Source organism: Hermetia illucens, chromosome 3 (assembly GCF_905115235.1).
Source record: "Hermetia illucens chromosome 3, iHerIll2.2.curated.20191125, whole genome shotgun sequence".
Taxonomy (NCBI): Eukaryota; Metazoa; Arthropoda; class Insecta; order Diptera; family Stratiomyidae; genus Hermetia; species Hermetia illucens.
Genome location: NC_051851.1, coordinates 111,107,741 through 111,131,670, shown reverse-complemented (window position 1 = coordinate 111,131,670; position 23,930 = coordinate 111,107,741). Strand labels below are relative to the sequence as shown.

The following is a 23,930-nucleotide window of genomic DNA, read 5'->3' as shown; positions in this document are numbered from 1 at the left end:
AAAACCCCTCTTAAGGTTATGCTAGCAGCATACAGGACAGTATCGTGCATCTGCATGTCAAGTTTCATGAAAATCCGGCTATTAGTGTCAAAGTTATTGCAGTTCAAATTTATCAATTTTTTGCAAAATAACTGCATCCTAAGCCATGCAAATAAGATGCTGATGTCGCAATTAGCGAGAATAATTGATATCCGAGTGAAATTTTAACATTCCATTCCTGAGGAATCAATTTCTCACCAGCCCTTTTTAAGGTTTTGTGTAAAACAAAATCTTATTAAAATCGATTCACTGTCTGTCTGTCTGTCACACGCACTTTTCTCCAAACCGGCTGAACCGATCCGAACGAAATTTGATGAATAGATGAGAATTATGAAATCCCACGCATACAGTGAGTGACATAAATGTTAATGTGAGTTTAAAGGGGCGATTTAAATTTTTTTTTATTGGATGTAGACTGTGCGATACTGATATTAGTTTTGACGAGAATTGAAAAGTGCGCGAGCACGGAGTCAAAATGTACGCACTTAAAGTGAGAGAAACTACCCAACTCAAAAATCAGCAAAAAATCAGGGTGATGCGCTTAGATGAAATCTAGGCCTCCAAATATGTCCCATTCCGATATCTGCTCAAATAAACTTGCTAATAGTATATTTCCAACTTTTAGAAATTTACTGAAAACCCACCCCCCCCCCCCTTAAATTCACAATTAAAACACTGATGTGAAACCTTCTTCTTTTTCTTCAGCCTTTGTCCCGTTCACAAGCGGGGTCGGCTCGTTGTGATCGGTTTCGCCCTTTGACTCTATCGAATGCCTGATCTGGGGGCAACTTCGAGGCTTTTAAATCCCCATCCAGCGTATCAAGCCACCGTTGTTTAGGCCTGCCTTTTGGTCGTTTACCATCGACTTCGATGTTCAGACCAATCTTGACAAGTGAATTCTCGTTAGCACGAATTGCGTGACCATACCATCGAAAATCGGTGCAACCCCATAACGATCGCGGATATCCTCATTTCGGATGTGATCAAAACGTTTTCGTTTCCATTACCGCAAGATTCCGTTGATTGTCTTTTATAGTTGGCCAACATTCAGAACCATAGAGGGCGACAGGACGGACGACATTGCAGTAAATTTTTGATTTGAGACGTTCGCTGATACGTCGATCACAAAGAACACCAGTTGTGGAACGCCACTTCATCCAGCTTGCGTTAATGCGTGCAGCAATTTCATAAGGCAGTTCTCCATTGGCTGATAATGTTGACCCGAGGTATTTAAATCGCTCAGTTCTGGGCAGATCACTGCCGCTGACAGTGATTGTGCCTGTTTCATGGGGATCGGTCGTCAAAAATTCAGTTTTTTTTAGATTCAATCTGACACTGTGTTGCATGAGGCGATCATTCCAATTTTGGACAAGTTGCTGGAGATCATTTTTGCTATCAGATGCTAGGAAAACATCATCTGCATAAAACAGTGAGTAGGGCGCTGGACGTTGGATATCCCGTGTGATGGTGTCCATAGCAAGAAGAAAGAGGAGTGGTGAGAAGGCGCTTCCTTGATGAACACCAACTGAGACACGAAGCGGTTTTAATACACCCTCTATACTTCGAACTTTACTTTTCGGATCGTGGTAGAGCAATTGAACCCAGTGTATGAGTTCTTCTGGTATTGTCGTAAAGTATACCAGATGAGTTTGTGTGGCACACGGTCAAATGCTTTCTCTAGATCCAGAAAGGCAATGTAAAGATGTCCCATTCCGATATCTGCTCAGATGAACTTACTAATAGTATATTACCAACTTTTAGACATTGACTGAAAACCCCCCTTAAGTTCATTCTAGGAGTCATTGTTCTTCCTTCAGTAGAGGCACGGATACTTTAAAGGCTTTAACACCAAAATCTATTTGAAATTTTCAGGGTTTATTATAAGGAAGTTCACATACATTTTCAGATACAAAAATTCAAACTTTTTACCCTTGGATACAGGTTTTTCCTCCCTGGTAAAACCAGTCTTTATGCAACAACATAATAAGGTACTCCTAAGAACCTTAAAGGTATTTGCCGGTTGTCTTAAAATATTTGGCAATATTGATAATGGGGGAGATGCCTGTAACCGGATTAGGAGACTAAGATTTTTTCATCTAAATGTGTTGGGAATCTTCTGTAAATTTCGAAAATTTTGAGTTGAAGTTCAAAATAATTTTGAAGTTATAGGCTTGGAAGTGTCCGTGCCTTTACTGAAGAGAAAGTGCAGACCTTATAATCACTCGAATTTTGATTCGTTTATTAACCATTAACTGTTATATATACCAATATATATATGCATACAAGTGCACAGGTATATAGCGGCCTTTATGGGGAAGTTCGAGAATTACAGTATGGGATGTAATCGCAAGTCCTTACAATTCTCGATAATTCGTTATCGAAACTTTAAACAACAGGGTTTTTCAAATTGATGTGCAAAATAACTTAAAAGGTTCTTTTTAAGGTTTACTGTCTGTCTGTCTATATGTCCGTGACACGCATTTTTCTCGGAGACGATTGTAGTGATTCACACCATACGCAATAACGATTCACGCATAATCTTGCGAAGTTTGAATGAACTTCAACTATTATTAACAAAAAACAAAACGAATTTTCGCATATCGTGTGAATTTATTGCACTCTAAGACGTGTATGATGACGTCATCTTGATATAAATGAGCGGAGGGGCCCATGGGAATATTTTAGTTTTCCGTTTTTAGCTTTTTAAAATATTATTAAAATCGGTTTACTGTCTGTCTGTCCACAAATATGAAAAGAATCAATAAGCTGCCGCTATGTGGTACCTAGGCTCCGAACCGATAATTGTTCAAATAAAGTTAATAATAGTATATTAGTATATTTTTTAGTAATTGGCTGCAAAACCCCCTTAAGTTCATTCTAGCACCACGAAATTGTTATGCAGGGTATAACATAGAAATACACAAAATCTTTCATACCTGAAGCGTCCAGCTTCTTGTTTGCCGACTTGTTTATATCTGGTGTATGTTAAATTCTTCGCATTTGCTAATAATATTAAACTCAGAGTGTGAAGCGTGTGACTATTATCAATATAGGGCTTTCCATTAAATGATTTATTTAAATCGCTTAGAGGGCAATGGAATTTTTAACTATGTGCACACGGAAGTGGCATACACTCATTGCTCCTCACATAGGGAAACACAGAACCATTTATACCTGAAGCGTCAAGCTTCCGGTTTCCCAATTTGTTGTTTTTTAAAGAGTAAAACAAAACTGAGATTTTTAATTTAAATACATCTAATTATCAACATACTATTTAAAATATTGAAGATGTAACTTTTCTATAAAAAATACCTGATGATTGCCTAATTGTTGGCACTTCTCTCTTTAAGTTTATTTGTGTAGATATCGGAATAGGACATAATTTGGATTGGATAGTTTTATTATACGTTTGTAACTTTTTACCGCGTTCCTCCTTATTTTGGAGCCGTTGTTGAAACTAAGATTTTTTTTGCGAAAGTAAGAATTGAGACTTTTATCTATTATCCCATATGGGAACGTTAGGCGAAAAATATGTACAGTCTCGTTTTGCATGTATGAGGAGTCCCGCTTTACCTTCACTGTATGCATGGGAGTTCATAGTCGATAGATATTTACCAGATTCGTTTCAATTGGTGTAGCCGCTTCGGAGAAAAGTGCGCGTGACAGGCAGACTTCCAGATTGCTTTACAGAAAAGCATAAAAAGAATAAAATTGATCCCCCTTCTCTCGTTGATTTGATCGATAGTCGTTGCCTCAGGCATGGGCTTTCATTAAATCCAAATAAAACCGGAATGGTATTATTCATAAAAAGGAGGAAACTGAATGATTTTTGGCTTCCAGAGATGAGCGGAATAATCGTTCAACTTTCTGAAAAAGTAAAATCTCTGGCGGTTGTTCTATATAAGAAATTTGTTTAAAACAAACATTTAGTAGCCTATGGGTTCTGCAGGCGGACTTTTTCCTTGACATGGAGTGTTGCTTACGGCAAAGCAAAAGAGGTTGCACTGTAAATGAGCTTCCCAGCAAAGAACTTTATGTCTAAGTATTGCCGGCGCCCAGATATCCGCTCTAGATCAGATCAGTTCTAGATACATTACTCGACTCGCAGCCCGTGCATATATGTATATATTTAAAGCACTGGAATGGGAGCAGCTCATATGCAAATTCGTTTGGGTCTATGTGGACACAACAGCTGTGAGAGGCACAGCATTGAACTATTAGGAGAATTGAATCCAGTCCGCCATACATCGGTTTGGTAGGAGATAGGAAGCTAGCTTCTGACGTAGAGAAAACGGGAGCAAACCAGAACAAGTCGGGAAACCGGAAGCTAGACGTTTCAGGTATGAAAGGTTTTGTGTATTTCTTTTATAAAGAGATTTGGGTGTACATTTGCCCCATTAGCATGTAGCACGTAAAATATGCATATATTATGTGAAAATATTTCAAGTGATATTGACATTCATAGTCTTGAATTTGCAGAGGAGCGACAGATTTGACCTAGTATAACTTTGTTAGTAATAGTGCGATTTTCACCAAATTGGATCATGATCTATACTGTAGCCTACATTGCTGCAAAATTTTGTGATTCTAGGGTAAACTTAAGGGGGGTTTTCCTGTCAATTACTAAAAATAATAGTAATATACTATTATTAACTTTATTTGAACAGATATCGATATGGAGGGTATTTCGGAGCCTAGGCACCATATAGTGGCAGCCCCTTGATTTTTTCTAGATTTTTCGGTTTGGTAGTTCCTGAGAATGGGCTCGTTAAAAAAATGACCACTTTCAACCCCCCGCACTCCCCACCTTTTCAACAAAAGTCAAAACTAAGACCGGTTTCGAAAAGTACTAACCGAGACGTTTAATTTGATACCCCACATGACTATATTTGATGAAAAAAAAAATTTACACCCCCCTTTTGCATGTATGGGGATCTCCCTTAAATTCATCGTAAGAGGATGTAACTCACTATATGCGTGAGCGTTCACAGTTCCCACCTTTCTACCAAATTTGGTGTCAATCGATCTAACCGTTTCCGAGAAAAATGCGTGTGACGGACAGACAGACAGAGTAAACCGATTTTAATAAGGTTTTGTTTTACAAACAAAACCTTAAAAATGTGTGGCGTGATATATTGAGGTTTTGTAAAACAATGGCTCAAAAATAAAGTAGGGTCCTGGAGAAAGAGTCTACCTTTCAGATAGAAACAAGAAGGGGTCTCTTTTTTAGGACAATATGCCGCGGTCTTTCAATCTGTATACGATGTTAAAAGCAGCAACCGGCAATTGATTGTAATTTGCAGCGATAGTTAAGTTGCACTGAGCGCATTGAGCCTTTAGTGGCCTCAAGAATCATTCAAAAATGTAAAAACCGATTAAATTTTTCGACGCGGTAGAGCTTTTCTCGGTGCCTGGTCACTGTCAGTAGCATTGGCTAATGCTGGTATCAAAAATTGGGAGCACGTTAGGAATTCTACAAGATTATACGTGTTTATCCTGTAAAGAGGAAGTGGAATCTACGAAACTGCAAAATTTGTTAATACACGCTCAAGCTTACGCGATGTCGCTGTGCTCCCTGTTGATCAGGATCTTGGAACGGTGCGCAGAAATATACAAGGTGTCATTGATTTGATTGACAGTTTCAGTAAATCGAAATAAAACTATGCAAAAAGGAGAAAACTAGATGGACTTTGAATCGCAGAGATGAGGAGCACAAATTTTCAACTCACCGAAGCAGTGAAATATCTGGGAGTCACTCTAGATATAAAGCTTCTTTGGAACAAACATGTAGAGGTAAAGTTGAAGCGAGCAAACGGACTTTTGCTCGACGTGGGGCCTCATGTGGTAATGTGGATACACGTTGCTATCTGAATCGATGTTCGCTTGTGCATCCATAGTATCGTGGGTTAAGGTGAGACAAAAAAGTTTTCACTGTAAAGTAGCCGCACTGCGAAAAGCTGTGTGTCTGGGTATTACCGGTGTCATGAGCACGACATTCGGTGCAACTCAATTTGCAGCTTCTCGATATACTCATTCAAAGCATTGCAATGAGAGCAATTTATAGACTAATTCGATTAGATCTATGGGTAAATAACGGACGTAGGGGCACAGAGCATTGGAAGAGTTACTAGTAGAACTGAATCAAGCTCTTACAATGCCCTCTGATTTTCCAAGTACATCTGTTTGGTGGAAGATATGAAGCTACCCTGAAACGTAGAGAAAACTGGGAAGTCCCAGAGGAATGCATGGCGAGATAGACGGAGTAAATTTACACCGATGGCTCAAAAACATAACAGGGTTTTGGAATCGGAGTCCACCTCTCGAATAAAAACAAGAAATGCGGCATTGGGACAATAGTCAATCATTTTCCAAACTGAAGTAAGGGCGGTAAATTGAACGATTGACAAAAGATTGAAGGGCAAGCGCATCGCCATCTACAGCGACGGCCAGGCTGCACTGAGGGCATTGAGTAGTTCTCTGATCACCTCCAAAATCATTCAAAAATACAGAAACAGTTTGAACTCTATTTCTACATTCAATATGGTGGAATTACTCTGGGTACCTTGTCACTGCAGTGTAGAGAGCAAGGAAATCTTGAATGCCTTAGCAAAAGAGGGTTCTATCTCCGCCATGCTAGAACCGGAATCAATTATTAGTAGCATTGACGAAGGCTATCTCCATAAAGTGGCGTAAACCTTCCAATTATAACAGCTGGCAAAGCCTAAATGCTTTTAGGCACATCAAACATTGGCTGTCAGCACCAAACATGCATACCAGATCTGCGATATATAAATGAATCCAGCATGGATGGGGGAATCGGGTGCAATAGGCCACCAGGGTCTTTCCCCCATAAACAAACACACACATGCCTTTCCTATAGACTCATCTTACATCATTTTTTGGTACTGATGTACTCTGGTTGCAGCTGATAGCATCATATCCATTAAGGAAATCTTGCGATGCATAAACGAATCTGGAATATTCCATTAGACGGACGCGTCGATTATAATAATAGACCACTACGGCACAGTTAGATACTAGACAGCTACCTCACTCCCCCTTGCCCCTCAAGGGGGGAAATCAGTGCGAGTACACACGATTTCAAATTGTTTTGCCCTTGAGCATGAGCGAGATGCACCGAAAACCCGATCAGCTGTGTTTGACATACCGCCCGGACTTGCCAATGTATTGGTGAGAGTGGCAAGTTTTTGCTTATGTATAAGTGAGTACGTGAAACAACTTTTTGCTATAAGCGTGAGCACGCCGTAGTACCAGAATAGCAAAAGCTCACCGATCTCTCTCTTACCGATACGATTTGACGAAGATTATGCCTTTTCCTTGTTTAGCGTCTCTGATGTGTACAGATAAGCTTCTGCAAGCACATTTGCAAGTGGGGTCATTTTTGTAAGGGTACTGCCTATAGTAGATCTACTGTGCACTACGGTTTGCGTATTCAGAGCTTATGCTTTTCACCCATCGCGTATACACACTTTGGCACACGCCGTATGGGTAATTCTGGAGAAAAGCAGTAGCAGATTGCCAGATAGTGGTAACCATAGTATATCTAATAGGCAGTACCCACACTCAATGGACCGGACTTGCCAATTTTTTTGGAGAAACTTATCCGTACACATCATAGGCTCTCAACATCTGGCAGTATCTGCATATGATTTGGTGCCTATGACGTATACAGATAAGCTTCCCCAATGCATTCGCAAGTCCGGTCCATTGAGACTAGATGTACTGAGGTGATATCATGAACATAGCGATGTCTTTGCACGCCTTAGGAGCATCCATGACCATCCATTTGTTTCGTCGTAACCGATGCCTTGACTGATACTAGAAAAAATTGCCCTTTTAATGGTTAATGCTCATGACTATGCTCTAGCAAACTTTCTGAAAGTTATGACAAACATGTTTATTCAACAATAAATGCATGGTTGTTAATCTACTGTTGAAAATAATATAAAATAATATGTAGTGAAGGCAATGTTTGCCTTAGATGTGGGCCAATAGCGGAAGTGTCCGGGTTATTATAAATATAAGAACGAAAAGGTATTGTAACCTGGTAAGAAAAATGTAAACTTTCGCAACACTAATAGGTACCATACATACAATCATATGAAACAGAACAACTGTACTTAGACAATACGCTATAATTTGCTTATTAATGAGTACCAATGAATTAGTGGTGAAATTGTACAGGTTCATATTGTATGCTAACACATTTTTTTCTTCATTCCAGGGTCCGAAATTGGGCACTGAAATTTGGAGTGGATGTTTGGGAGTTTGGTCGTCAGTTTACGAATATGATTAACATTAAGAATGTGAGTATTTGGAATAAAGTATATATTTATGTATATGTATATGCGACAATTGCGCGATAACTTCTCCCTATGATACAACTAAAAATGTTCCTTCTTGAATGGGATGAACGGGGTAGAGTTGCGAAATAATTTAAATCGCCAAGGATAATTCTAAAGCGATTTGAAATAGGAGGAGACGACGGCGTCTATCAATTTAATTTTTGTTATTCACTTGTTTGTGAAGTATAGGGCAGAGTCTCTTTCTTATTAATTTTTCTCCACTTAGTTTTGGATAAGACCATGTTTTCGCTTCATTCTCATTATACATAATGCTGTACAAGCAGCGAGACAACACAGACATAAACATAATTGATAAATTAATTTGGCCATCGCACTGCAATTAACATGCAAGTGTGAAAACTTAACTCTTGTCAACCACTGCTGCAACTGAGAGCAGTTTGGCAAATATGGCCGTCATTCACATGAATATGCTGCTTTTCTAGTTAGCTTTGGAATGTAGCCGGACTTTTTGACAGTTTTACCGGTCTACACCATCTAAATAAGAATAATGTTTCCATTCGTTTTTTTTTTGAGAATGACATACAGTAGGATTGCTCTCGAAACTCAGAACTAGGAAAACTGCGAATATATCCTTGGTGATGATTTGACCCCGTCCGTAACGGATAACTTTAAGGAAAAACGCTATCGACTATTGGAGTCTTCCATGTCCTCTGGACAAGGCAGCATGGAGAATATTACCGATAACAACCGGCAGAATGCTGTCCTGTCGGACTCTGCTTTGAATTTCAAACTCCTCCAAAAAAAAATTTGGGTCGCTCTGGTAATAGCTGTAAGTTTCTTTGTGATGCACTTCCGCGAAGAGCTTTTTCAAAGTCATTGAATTCTTCGATAAACATGTTTTGGGACTGTCAGCAAATATTTTTAAGCTAAGATAAGTGTTATTTTTTTAATACTAACGGTTTTTTCATCGAATATGGCCATGTGGGGTATTAAATGAAAGTTCTCGTTGCAGGTAATAGTTTTGGTATTGGTTACAAAGGGGAGGAGCTGCTAAGTAGTGTGAGTAGATTCCCCCTTGACACTCGCCAGCGGAACACAGACTATGCTCACTGAAGGATTGCTAAGAGCCACGCCTGACCACTCGTCAGCAAGCGAATTCCCCTCTAGTTGTATAAGTACTTTTCAACAGAACCCTAAACGAAGGCAATATCATGTTCTGCGAATGAAAAAAGACCAAAAATTTGGACTGGTGGCATTACTCTGCGTGTCTTAACTTCGTGAAATGGACCAACATTTTCTACAAAAACACAGTAGCGAGAGGTGAACTACCTAACTAAGTTGGACATAAAGTGGAACGACTTCCAGCGGAATCTGGCAGTTTGAAAATAACGTGACCTCGCTCGCAATTCAAAAGCGCTAGACATTGGAGGAAGTCTCGTGACATCCCTGGGCAGACAGGTTTACTTTAGAGTAGAGTAATATGAGCAGCAAAGAAGAAAATCTTTCATCTTCGAAAATAACTTAGAAAGCAGTCTACTCTTGTGAAAAAGTGTGCTATGTTGGATTTTTGGTATTCAGCTTTATCGTTTGGGAAAAGTAGGCCAATATCAAATTTAAAAATCGCTGCATACACGGAATCGTTAAAATAGTCTTGGTATTTATTGACTAGAACATGAAAAGACAGTATATTTTAACCATTTGTCTTCCAGAAAGACAACTACCCCAAGTGAACTGCCTTCTAAGCACTAGAATAGTTATTTAACAATGTCCCACGCCGACTCCATATGCCTTCCCCATCAGTAAACCTTATCTAGCTGAACATCTATTGCATTTGCTCGAACTCCATGTCCATCAGCAGCATATCTCTTCAAAAATTTTTTTCCGGAAAGCATTGTGGAATCCTGGAAACGAAATTTCCCCCGATGTAACTCAATATTTTTCCAACCCGATGCATCCTCATTTCACGGCCGTAATTGCATACATAACATTGAAATTGAAATGGAAGTTCGAATTTGGTTGGTTTTTAATCAGAATCCGTTCATTTTTAAGGTTTTAAACAAAACCTTATTAAAATTGGTTAACTGTCTTTTACGAATTGTACGAATTTTTCTCGGAAACAGTTATAGCGATTGACAGCAAATTTAGTGGAAAGGTGGGAGCTGTGAATGCTCACGCATATAGTGAATTACACAATTCTACGTCGAGTTTAAGGGGGCCCCATACCTGCAAAAGGGGGGGAGTACAGTTTTTCTTCACCAAATATAAACGTGTGGAGTATCAAATGAAAGGTCTCGGTTAGTACTTTTCGAAGCCAGAAATTAGTTTTAATATTTGTTGGCAAGGTGGGGAGTTCGGGGGTCAAAAGTGGTTACAACCGAAAAAACTGAAAAAAAATTAAGAGGCTGCCACTATGTGGTGCTTAGGATCCAAAATGCCCTCCATACCAATATGTTCAAATAAAGATAATAATAGTATATAACTATAATTTTCAACATTTTACTGTAAAACTTCCCTTAAGCTAGACTCACGAAATTTTACAGCAGTGTAGGCTATAACACACAACCAAACTTGACAAGATCATGCTGCATCTTGTCAAGTTTGGTGGAAATCGTATTATGTGATACCAACAAAGTTATAATGAATCAAAGTTGTCGCTTCTGTGCAAATTCAAGACGAAAGTGGATATTCTCATATATGTATATATTATTTGTTAGGTACTAAGGGAACAAATGTCCATTCAAATGTTTTTATAACAGATATACAAAAAATCTTTCATACCTGAAGTATCCAGCTTCCGATTTCTCGACCTGTTCTTGTTGTCAGAAACCTTTTCTTGCACCCGGTTATGTTTACCTTTTCCGCCTTTCTTGTGTGATCTGTATTACGTGGGAATAAATATTTTTGTATTTTCTTTGTGTCGTCTCATACTTGTTTCGATGTACATTCTTCTCTCCTAAAGCAATTTTTCTCAATTGACAAACAATATTGGCAACCATAACACAAAATATAACAGCAGAGGTGAAAATCGTTTTTTTTTTTGCTTAAAGCTAAGTACGCTAATATAAAAGAACCGCTCAGCGTCCTTTTATTACATTTTTTGATGACATAATTTTTCCGGTTTCGGCAACATTGGCTCCGATACATATCTAATGCTTAATAATTTAGTCTTTAAGCACTTTCACTAGAACACTGTAAATGCTAATGATTATTAAGTGTTCAGGCACTTCAACCAGAACACATTAATATAATATTAAAGGCATTTAGGAACTTTAACCAAAATTATTATTATTACTATTCTGTTAAGGGAAAGTCGCAACGCGTCCTTAAAGAACTATTGTGCAACTTTTACTGGTTATAGTGTACCTATTAATAATATAATATATAATTTATTAATAATATAATATATAATATATAATAATATTAATAATAATATTAACCTATAACCGCCAGGAACTTTAGTATACTCTCTGCTTCCAGATCTCTCAACTTTGCAGCTGGTATTAAGTGTTCTCCCATATGCCTGGAACTACTTCGCACAAGTGCCGGACACTATCCCAGGACGTGTATAGAGGTTCCATCACGCTCCGCACAAAACCTGGCGCGGCAGGATTCGCAGTATTCGAAATTTATTTCGAATGTTGCGAATGCGAACAAATAGATGGCGCGGAACCCTCCCCTTTTTCGAACTCGCCACGGGAGTGGATCATAGACTTTACCCACAGCCGCTCAAACTGGCGGCAGCAAATTCCTCCCGCATCTACACATACGGGTATAGGCAGGTGGACGTGAGTCTTGGCTTGCGTAGGACGTTTTCGTGGCGTTTCATCCTGGTGGATGTCAACTTCCCCATATTAGACGCAGACTTCTTGTGGCACTATGGATTCCTGGTGGACTTGCAAAATAAGTCCCTTATAGACCCCACGACCAAGCTTAATTCGTCGGGCCAAATGGTATCTCACACTGACAATAACCTTTCCGTTCTTTTGGAAGACATCACCGACTCTCGTGTTCGGACACTCCTCCAAAAGTTCAGATTACAGAAGGCTAAATGCTCATCCACGACTTTGCGCATCACCTCGCGAATTGCCGCATCTTTTCGACCTTAGACTTAGCCAAGGCTTATCACCAAATCCTAGTAGCTCCTGAAGACATTCCAAAGACGGCAATATGTACACCCTTTGGACTCTTCGAGTTCACCCGAATGACTTTCGGATTGTGCAATGCGACGCAAACCTTTCAAAGGTTCATTCACTCAGTCCTGCGAAACCTCGATTTCTATTTCGTATATTTGGATGATGTTTTGGTCGCTTCTTCCACTAAGTCTGAGCACTTAGCCCATCTCGAGTGCATTTTTCAACGTCTCCTTGAGGCCGGTTTAGTCCTAAACGTTGAGAAATGCAAGTTCCTTCAAAAACAGGTGAGATTCCTCGGCCGCTCCATTTCCCCTGAAGGAATACAGCCCGACCCAGACAAGTGCAAGCAATTACAAGCCTCCCGCGTCCGAAGACAGTGAGGGAGTTCAGAAGGTTCTTGGGCATGCTAAACTTCTACCGTCGTTTCCTGTCCAAGGCCGCCCAAAATCAGTCCGTTTTGAACGCGTATTTGTCTGGCCCCAAAACAAAAGACACACGAGAGGTTGTGTGGTCTGAAGAGGCTGTCCGCGCGTTCGATAAATCCCGACAGCAACTGGCTGATGCTACACTCTTGGCATTTCCTCTGCAAGATGCACCCCTAGCCGTTTTTGTTGAGGCCTCTGACATCGCAGTAGGTGCTGCCCTTCACCAAAAGGTGAATCAAGTCTGGCTGCCGTGGAGCTTCTTTTCGAAACAGTTGAATCCCGCTCAACGGAACTACAGTACCTACGATCGCGAACTGTTCGCCGCGTACTTGAGCATCAAATACTTCCGTTTCTCCCTAGAAGGCAGGCCGTTCACAGTGTTCACGGACCATAAGCCTCTCGCGTATGCTTTGAAACAAAAGCCCGACAAAGCGTCACCTCGTCATCTTCGACACCTGAGCTTTATAAGCCAGTTTACGTCAGACATCCAACAGGTGTCCGGCAAGGACAACATAGTTGCTGACGCTTTGTCTCGTGTCTCCGAGGTTAACATCTCCGCCTCACTCGATTTCTCGGCTATTGCCAAGGCGCAGGAGGATGACGCAGCACTTCAGAGCCTCAAATCCAACCCCAAATACAAATTTCGGGAGTTGCCCATCTTCGGCTCAAACCTGTCTCTCTGCTGCGAAGATTCGGAAAAGGGACCTCGGCCATACATTCCGGCCACCTTTCGCAAGGAAGTGTTCCACGTAGTTCACGACTTAGCGCATCCGGGCGTCAGGACAACAAATCGGCTAGTCATCGAAAAATACTTCTGGCCCTCCATGAACAAGGATGTCAATTCCTGGACCAGAGAGTGCATCGCATGCCAGGAGTGTAAAGTCTCCAGGCATGTAAGGAAAGAAGTCGGCTCATTCCCCCGCACTACCAAGCGGTTCCACACAATACACCTCGACATAGTAGGGCCTTTGCGAGACTCGCACGGTTACAAGTATTGCCTCACAATCATCGACAGGTTCACGCGCCCTCTGCCGAGAGTGGATACCTTGCTTTGGCGTCCCTGTAGTGGTCATCATTGACCAGCGAATGCAATTTGAATCCACCCTTTTCTCGGAGTTAGACAAACTCCTGGGATTTAAACGCCGGCGGACTACTGCATACCTCCCGCAATCCAATGGGATGCTGGAACGTTGGCACCGGACGCTGAAAGCCGCCATTATGGCACGCGACGACCCGTCCTGGACCCAAGTCTTGCCTCTCGTCCTACTCAGCCTACGTACAACCCGCCGAGAGGAATTTGCTGCCAGCCCTGCAGAGCTGGTATACGGGGAGAACCCAAGACTCCCAAGCGATCCGGTCTTCGACAAGAAGTCTGGTCTCACAGAGTCGGGGTTGGTGCGTCTGCTGAAGGACAATCTCCGACGCATAAAAGCCACACACCCACCCGACACTCGTCCACACCTGCCTGTTCGCCTAAGGAACTGGACACTTGCACGCACGTTCTGGTCAGGACGGATGCCGTCCGGAAGCCGCTGCAGCGTCCATATGAGGGCCCGTACCGCGTTCTCGAGCGGGGAGAACATTTCTTGCAGCTCGACATCGGTGGACACAAAAAGGTGGTCTCTCTGGCCAGACTGAAACCCGTGTGCGCCCCGAAGCAGCGTCGTGTCCGCTTTGTGGATTGACGGTGGACGAAGTTCCGGGATCAGTCGCCGAAACCCCCTAGGTTTCATCTGGGGGCGGAGTGATGTGGCGCGGCAGGATTCGCGGCATTCGAAATTGATTTCGAATGTTGAGAATGAGTAGTGAGTACTCATGACAATAGAATTTGTACCATATTTCTATTTGCTTGATTTCTAGCATTTGGCCCATCTAGGATGCCAGGGTATTTCCCACTCCCTTGCGGCTCAGGGCATCTTGTATCTCTGTGTCCGATGTGTTGTCGAATGATCCTTCGATATCTAAAAACGCACACAGTGCTATTTCTTTCGTTCCTATGGCATCCCGTAGTACCTCTGTCAACTAATACAGAGCAGTTTGAGTTGACGGTCCTGCCCGGTAAGCGTGCGAACAGTGATGTAGGGGATTACGCTTTAGAACGTTAGTTCTAATATAGTTGTCTATGACCTTCGCCACCGTTTTGAGTATGAACGATGTTGGGCAAATAGGTCTAAAAGATTTAGGGTGAAAGGGATCCTTTCTACCCGCTTTCGGAATAAAGACCACTTTGGACCGTCTCCATGCCCTTGGCATGCATCCCAGTGCTTTGCTTGCCCTTACCACCCTCAGAAGAGACTCTAAGATGATTGCTATTCCTACCTGGATAAGTGCTGGGAAAATGCCATGTACTCCGGGAGATTTCAGTGGTTTAAAAGTGCTCAATGCGCACCTTAACCTAGCTTCTAAGCATACCGCTTTTGCTAATTTCCAGGCAGAATGTTGTCGCCTGCCACCGTGGGGTAGGGCCTCGGGAAATGAGTTCTGAGTAGGAGGTGTTCCCTGGGCTCCTCATTCTCGGTAAATGTCCCATCTTCCTTCTTCAAAAAGACAGAGGATATTGCTCCATCTTTGGCTACAGCCTTGTAAAGCCTTGTTGTTTCTGTGATCTGTTCAATCCCTTCACAGAATTCCCTGAACTTTCCCGCTTTGCTCTCTTGATGGCGTTGCTATACGCAGTGAGTGCATTTTTGTACCTCTGCCAGTCTCCGGTTTGTTTTGCTCGGTTGAAGAGTTTTCGTACCTCTGTTCTCATTCTGACTAGGTTCCTGTTAGCCGGACAGCAGGCCTCATATGCGTCAATGACGACTGTGTTGAGGTTTTCCGCCACTGTTTCTAGCTGCAGTTCGCTCCTGATGTTATTGCTCAAGTGCGTTGCGCAGAATTCCCAATCCGTTCTGCTGGGATTCCTTATTATTCTTTCTATTTCGGAGTTACCCTCAGTGTCGAATCTGATTATTCTGTGATCAGACATTGAGGGTTCATTCGACACCCTCCAATTCCTGACCATTCCGTTCATTAGAGTATTTAGTCTCCTGGGAAGTATCCCGATGCCACGACTGCCTCTCGAGTGCTCCTCCCGGCTTCCACAGAGACTTGGATAGCCACAAGATCCCCGGCTAAGAACTCTGAAAGACATATATATTTTAGATTATGTTTAAGAATTATGCAAGCTCTTGGTTTTTCACAAGAGGAGTCCTAAATTACCTGCATGCTTCCTTCTTGAAGACCGCGAATCTACCCCCGGTAAACCCAGGGCTCCTGAACCAGCACTATTCCAATGTTCTCCTTGGAACTTGCCCTTGCAATTACCGCAGATGCAGCTTTCGCATGGTGGAGTTTGTCTGGGCTATCTTAGTGCTGGCCATTGGCTCTGTTATTGTTTGGAGCTCTTCTCCACTGTCGGAGTGTCGGCCTCCTCCTCCGACATGGAGGAAAACATTTTTGGCAGTATGGTTGTTAAAAAAATGTACTCCCCCCCTTTCCCATATATGGGGAGCACCCCTCAAAGCCAACAAAAAATGATTCCACTCTTTGCTCGTGTAGTGGTTCATAGACTGCAAATTCTCACAAAATTCCGGGACGATAGCTCCAGCCATTTCGGAGTAAATCGCGTGTGATAGACGGACAAATGGAAAGATGGACAGACAGGCAGAAGAAGAAAAAATGATATCACTTACGGGATTACCAACTATTACGAATGTGGAAGAATCGTGGTACCAAATGAAAGGCATGATTCACAAAGCAGCTTCTGCAACCCCCGGGGCCACCAAACCAGGTAAATGGTACATCAACGGAGATACTTGGTTTTGGAATGTTGATGTGAAAATTATGGTCCGTGAAAAGAAACGCCTCTACCACAAGTTTCTCGACGATGAAACGCTCGCCAATTGGAAAATTTATAAGAATGCCAAAAGGGATGCAAAGAGAGCGATTGCTGTCACCCGAGCGGACCATTGCAAAACTCTCTACGATAAACTGGACACCCGGGATGGCGAGAGAGATCTGTATCGGCTTGCCAAAAGCCGAAATAAACACAGACAGGAAATCGAACACTTCTGTTGCGTTAATGGCAAGAACGGTACTTTGCTTACCAACCGTTGAGTCGCAGCGGATAGATAGTGAGAATACTTCGAGCAGATTTCAAGTGAAGAATTTGTTCATCCTCCACTTCCACAATTTTTGCCGACATTTGGAGCAGTTCCATCTGTCAGCGGAGCTGAAGTCAAGGAAGCAATTAAACGAATGAAATCGTGGAAAGTCACAGGTTGTTCAGGAACGTAAAATAACATCTGACTGGTAAGAATGTACCACAGTTCCAAAACGGAAAAAGAAAAGTTGTCGAACAGAATGTTCAAATTACCGTCCTATCCGGTTACTTTCCAATACTGGAACTACCCAAGCAATACACGCTGCGCGGTTGCTTATGAAAAAACACCGTGAGAAGCATCGCCCTCTTTACATTGCATTTCTGGATCTAGAGAAAGCGTTTGACCGTGTGCCACACGAAGTCATCTGGTATGCTCTACGACAACACTTAGTGCCAGAAGAACTCGTGCGCTGGGTTCAATTGCTCTATCACGATCCGAAAAGTAAAGTTCGAAGTATGGCGAGTGTATCTTGTGCTTTGTGATCGACATATCAACCGACGTCTCAAATCTAAAATTTACTGCAATGTCGCCCGTCCTGTCGCTCTCTATGGTTCTCTCAAAACGAATTCAATCAAATTATTTACATTTCAAACTAAAAACCGAAAACGAAAAGCGCTGCCATATTGCAAATGGCGTAATATCTGTCATCAGAACGAACCTTGCCGACGTGGAGGGAACTTTGCCAACCTGAAATCTTCATTGTACATTGCAGCTGCGTGCGGTCCGCAGATTCTCTCGTCCGCACTCTCCATGTATCGTAATTGTGTTTCTCGCTTAAATCGTAAAATATGCAGGGTCAAAGGGCAAGGAATGCGGAAGGGGTTCGGATAAGGTGGGGTATACAAGTCAAAATTCCTTCATAGATTATATAGATATATAGATTGTTCGTATTGTTTTGTTTTGCTGGAAGTTTACTTGTTCGTTGTTGGTCGTTATAAGCGGTATATTTACTTATTAGTTTACATAGAGATTCGACCGGGTCCTCGCCATTCGGTTGTTATAACCGATCTGTCGTTATGAACGATGTCCTTATATTCGGTTTCGACTATATAAGTAAAATAATTCAAAATAATGACATTAAACAGAATCGTGAACTTTCATTTCCTCAACAACTTCAACGTTTGCAGCACATGATGGTGCTTTAGTCTTCTGTGTCAAAGTTGTTATTAAATTTGAGTTTTGAAAAAGAAACAAATACAAAAGATAACATTTAATGATCTCAAAATTATTTATGTTGCTGCATTGTTTTACATATTATGTCCGGAGTGTTGGGATTGGTTAGAGCGCTAGGCTGTCGCAACGAAAGGTCTTCGTTCAAATTTCACTGGAAGCATGGGATTTGTGTCGGGACTAGATGTCGAATATCAAGTCCACTCAACTATGAATAAGGACCTGAATCAAATTAGGGTGTGATTATTACACTTAACGAGCGAAATGCTAGCAATAATCTCTCCTACAATGTGCTGTAGTCCGGTAGTTTTATACCGTTACGGTCTGAATGAAGTTTTAACATACTTCAGAGCCCAGATCTAATTGGACTGTCTCGCCAACGATTATTATTATGTATTATAATGATTATATTATATATATTACTACTACAAGACTGTTTGCTTCTCTTTTTGGCAGAGATATAACGATTACGATGTAGAAGTTGTACGTAAGGATGGAATAGTGTTACTCAAGGACATGGCAACCGAAGTAAAAAACTTTATGGATTTTAAGAAGAATGCAGTTATGGTAAGTTTTTATTGTTGGAAAGTATATTAACAAGTGAAACAATATTGTTTGTTTTAAATTATTAGTCAAGATAATATTTATAAAAATCTATCTATTTTTTGGAATAGGCTTATATAATTGGCTTTTTATGAGTATTAAACGTAAAGGGGATAGAAAGAAGACAAACTGCTCCTTTCTTTAATGGAAAGAATAGAATATATCTTAGATGTACTAGCTTATAAAAATGTGTCAACCACTGGCGTTTGTTAACAGTTCAATTTTGCTTAGCTCTGTTATAATGAAAGATATATTATATAAGGAATAAGGTTTTATAGAAATAGTATCTCTGATAGAAAACCGTTAGCTGACTTGATTTAGGGGTGCGATCCCATCCCATGTGTCGGAACCGAGGAATCGATTTTTTATTTTCTGGCATTAATTGTATCTAGATATAGCGTAGAATATATGGGCAAAGTGATTTTTTGATACTGTTAAACAGGTAAAATGTCACATGCCAGGATTATGTCAATCGCCGTGATAAAGCGCGTATTTATCGGCCCGAATGACATTCGAATGACTGCACTAAAATAGGATGGTTGCGATTCATTCAGTAGTTTTTCTTTATTCATTAAAGAACCCTCGAAAAAATGCTAAAATTTCCAAAAAAAAAGTTTAATAAAGAACCATAAATTTAGCTTTCAATATTCTTAAATAATCCTAGTTTGCGGACTTTGGTTAAGTCCGCACGTTATAATGCCGTTTACATTTTTTCTCTATGATGATCGCAGCGTCATCTAGCGCGGCAGCAGAAAAACACCTTTTTTTGGAGATGGGTAGTTGTTTTGTATTTAAATAATGAACTATGCTATTGGGCTGACTACGCATGCTCAAGACATATATTGTGAAAAATTCGTATTTGTACCTTTATCCCATTTTTCACAAAAAACTTCTAAAAACAACGCTCCATCTCAGGCAGGGTCTGCCTCGTCTTCTTTTTCTACCATAGATATTGCCCTTATAGATTTTCCGGCCTGGATCATCCTCATCCATACGGATTAAGTGATGTGCCCACTGTAACCTGTTGAGCCGGATTTTATCCACAACCTAACGATAGATATAGATTTCGTCGTTATGTATTCTACGGAATCGTCCATCCTCATGTAGAGGCCAAACATTCTTCGGAGTATTCTTTTCTCGAACGCGGCCAAGAGTTCGCAACTTTTCTTGCTAATAACTCAAGTCTTCAAAGAATACATGAGGACTGGCAAGATCATTGTCTTGTACAGTAAGAGCTTTGACCCTATGGTCAGACGTTTCGAGCGGAACAGTTTTTATAAGCTGAAATAGGCTCTGTTGGCAGCCAGCAACCGCGCGCGGATTTCCTCTCTTAGCTGTTATCGGTTGTGATTTTTGACCCTAGATAGGAGAAATTATCAACGGTCTCAAAGTTGAAGTCCAGGGCGGTTTGATGTTGTAGGTTGGTTGGTTTTCGCTGCTGACGTTGCCACCATATATTTTGTCTTGCGTTCATTGATGTGCAGCCCAAGATCTCGCGCTGCTTGCTCGATCTGGATGAAGGCACTTTGTACATCTCGGGTTGTTCTTCCCATGATGTAGGTATCGTCAGCATAGGCCAGTAGTTGGGTGGACTTAAAGAGCATTGCACCTCTTGCATTTACCTCAGCATCACGGATCACTTTCTCTAGGGCTAGGTTAAAGAGAACGCATGATAGGACATCCCCTTGTTGTAGACTGTTGTTGATGTCGAATGGTCTTGAGAGTGATCCTGCTGCTTTTATCTGACCTTGCACAATGGTCAGGGTCAGCTTAGTCAACTTATGAATCTCGTCGGGATACCGAATTCTCTCATGGCCGTGTACAGTTTTACCCTGGCTATGCTATCATAGGCGGCTTTAAAGTTGATGAAAAGGTAGCGCAATTGATGTCCATAGTCCAACAGTTCTTCCATCGCTTGCCGCAGAGGGAAAATCTGATCTGTTGCTAATTTGCCTGGAGTGAAGCGTCTTTGGTATGGGCCAGTGATGTTCTGAACGTATGGAGCTACCCGGCCTAGCAGGATAGCGGAGAATATCTTATAGATGGTACTCAGCAATGTCATACCTCTATAATTGCTGCACTGCGGGATATCTCCCTTTTTATGTATGAGAAAACTAATACCTCGTTTCCAGTCGTGATTCGCTGTCCTATACTTTGAGCACAAGTTTATGAACCACTTGGTGTAATTGGTCGCCTGCATATTTAACCAATTCGCTCCTGGCGACTTATGGTTTCTAAGCCGATGAATTGTACGGACTGTTTCTTCTATGCTTGGTGGTGGTAGTATTTGTCCGTCGCCTTCAGTTGGCGGGACCTCCAACTCGTCGATATTTTGGTTGTTGAGCAGTTCGTCAAAGTACTCAACCCATCTCTCCAATATGCCCATTCTTCGGAGACCAGATTCCCCACTTTGTCTCGGCAGGATGAGCATCGACGTGTATAAGGCTTCATCCTGCTGACTTGTTGATAAAACTTCCGCGCCTGTACCTGTCTAGTTCACAGACTTATTGGCTCTCCCAGGCTTCTTTTTTTCGTCTGTGAAGTCGCCTCTCCGCTCGACGGAATTCGTGATAAATCTCTGTGCGTGCCCGCGTTCTTTGAGAATACAACATTACTCGGCATACGGCATTCTTCCGTAGCGGCTCTTCTCCAGGAAACCGGTCCCTGTCCATCGCATCTCTTGCGACGCTGTTACATAAGCCTTACCGGGTATCGGCTAGCTGCTCAGCAGCGGTTGGTCTGCAGAGGGAACGCACATTCCATGAGCAAATGCGCAAATCGTTAATCCATTGTGGTTGCCGGGTTCGCCGTTGTAAAATTGATCCTATCCGAGGCTCCTTCCGTGGCTTCGTAACATGTTCTTTTACGTGTAGGGTTGTCAGCCCTACCCAACCTGGAGGACCAGTTGGTACAATTTGCCCCGTTTTTAGGCGTAGGAGAGTCGCCTTCATCCTTCTCCGTCTGCAGCATTTCTTTAAGAAGGAGCTCCGAGCGATCACTACGTGGAGGTGGAGATAGGGTTGGTAGTAGAGCTGTTGGTGTTAGTTCAGCAGGCGTTTCCCAGGTTTTATGCTCCATCGTGGATACCAATCCACGTTTCGCCCTGAGACCTATACTACCTTTTGACCGGGGCCCCCTTAAAACCTCAAATTCTCAAGGTGTTTGCTCCTTTCTTTCACTTTTATTTCAATATGGCATCGTTAAGAATAGTAACGTGTTAAGCAGAGATCTCAATTCGCAATCGTAGTAATCGTTACAATAGTTAATTAATTGAAACACTCAAGACAAAATTTGAGTTAGGGAGATGTTTCTTCTCTTAAGGTTAAGTAAAATTAAACAGGGTGTGGAGGGTATTTCCTTTATTAGGCATAAGTTTTATTGCTAACAAACACATACCTATACATTTCGGGAGCCAAACTATGTCCGTTTGCCCGCCTGTCCGTTTTTTCTGGGGAGGTGGAAATCTCTGGGCACGCCAGAATGTGGGACTTTTACCCCCTAAAACCCTTACCCCGTGGAATTACTTTTGGGTATTACATCACGGAGCGGAGTTAGCTTACTTTAACTAGGTCTCCTTCCGTCTACCCGCGGGGTTCGTTATCGCATATCCCTCACTTCTTCTATTTTTCGCAGGTTGTCCTGGATCGCTGCGATCATGGAATTGATCCCAGTCCTCCTCCACTTCACGCACAAAATTTTCTAGTGATAGCACTTCACCTAGAGTTTTCTGTAGGGTTTTCCTTACTTCGACACACCTAGGACATTGGAAGAATACATGTGCCCGGTCCTCTGGGACCTCGTCCCAGTTTGGAAAATTAGGCGAGATGTCCAATTTAAACCTATACAAGTATTGACGGTATCCTCCATGGCCGGTGAGAAACTGGGTGAGATTATAATTGATCTCCCTATGCTTTCTCTCGAGGCACTCGAGGCACGATGAAAAGGATCAAGTCCAACGACCCTTTTCTGACTGGTCCGATCGCTGTTGCCATCTGCTTATGGATCTCTCCCTTTCGGGTTTTTCACTGGTTTTATAGGTATATGTTCATCAAGATGTCAATCGGCATCATTCCCGAGATGACGATGCATCATCTAAGACGGTTCTGAAAGCAGAATAAACCCTTAATACTGTTCTTCTGTAGACCGCACTCAGTTTATGTGCATTGCTTAAAACATGCAAGGCTTTTCTCCAAACTGATACTGCATATAGCCAGATAGAAGTGGTAAGCTATGATCAGCCTGCAATTATGCCGCGGCCCTCGTCGGCATGATTCTTGCCAGGGGTAAACTTCTGGTGGACGCTTTTTTGCAAGTATGCTCTATGTGCCGCTTAAAATTGAGCTTTCCCTCTATCCCCGCTCCCAAGTATTTGATGACCGGCTTGGAAGTGCTGGTACGATTCCCGATTTTAATGGAAGCGTAATTTCTCTTGAGGTGCTTAGTGATGAGGACCACTTCCGTCTTTTCCTCCGCCAGTGCCAGTCCAGCACTCTTTAACCAAGCCTTAACAGCACTGATTGCTTCGTTTGTGTACAGCTTAGCATCTCGAAGATGTTTTACGACCACAACTAGTGCTATGTCGTCGGCGTAATCCACCACTGTGGCCTCCTCCGGAACTGGAAGTAAGTACATCATTATACATGATGTACCACAGTAGTGCGCCCAGTACATAGCCCTGCGGGACACTCGCGGAGATAATGTATTTGGGTCCATCATCGATATTACACCAGAGCGTCCGCTGTTGCAAGTAGCTATCGACAATAGTTAGATAGGTGGGAACACCAAAAGTGTGACTTCCGTATAAAGTTTCAATTGGCCAAGTTGAATGAATTCCTCACATCCAGGGTCACCACCACACAATATTTCCTGCTACAACCCCTTTCATGAATTGCATTTTCGGCCAAACCATTATGATGGTATCCATGGTGAATCTGGCTATACGGAACCCACACTGCCGATCTGAAAACCTCCTTGGCTCTCCAAGACCGGGAATAATCTATTATAAATTACCCGCTCCAACATTTTCCCCATAGTGTCTAGAAGACATATGGGTCTATAGGAGGACGGTTCCCCCGGAGGTTTGCC

The 23,930-nt window shown here is 42.0% G+C and overlaps 1 protein-coding gene across 1 annotated transcript in view; it reads left to right on the top strand.

The window, feature by feature from the left end:
• Window positions 1–23,930, top strand: part of LOC119652103 (voltage-dependent calcium channel subunit alpha-2/delta-3-like) — a 222,664-nt gene that overhangs the window by 110,696 nt on the left and 88,038 nt on the right. The window contains exons 3-4 of the mRNA XM_038056040.1: window positions 8,285–8,366; window positions 18,699–18,809. Of these exons, the coding sequence (XP_037911968.1) occupies window positions 8,285–8,366; window positions 18,699–18,809 (193 nt within the window). The remainder of the gene's footprint in view (window positions 1–8,284; window positions 8,367–18,698; window positions 18,810–23,930) is intronic.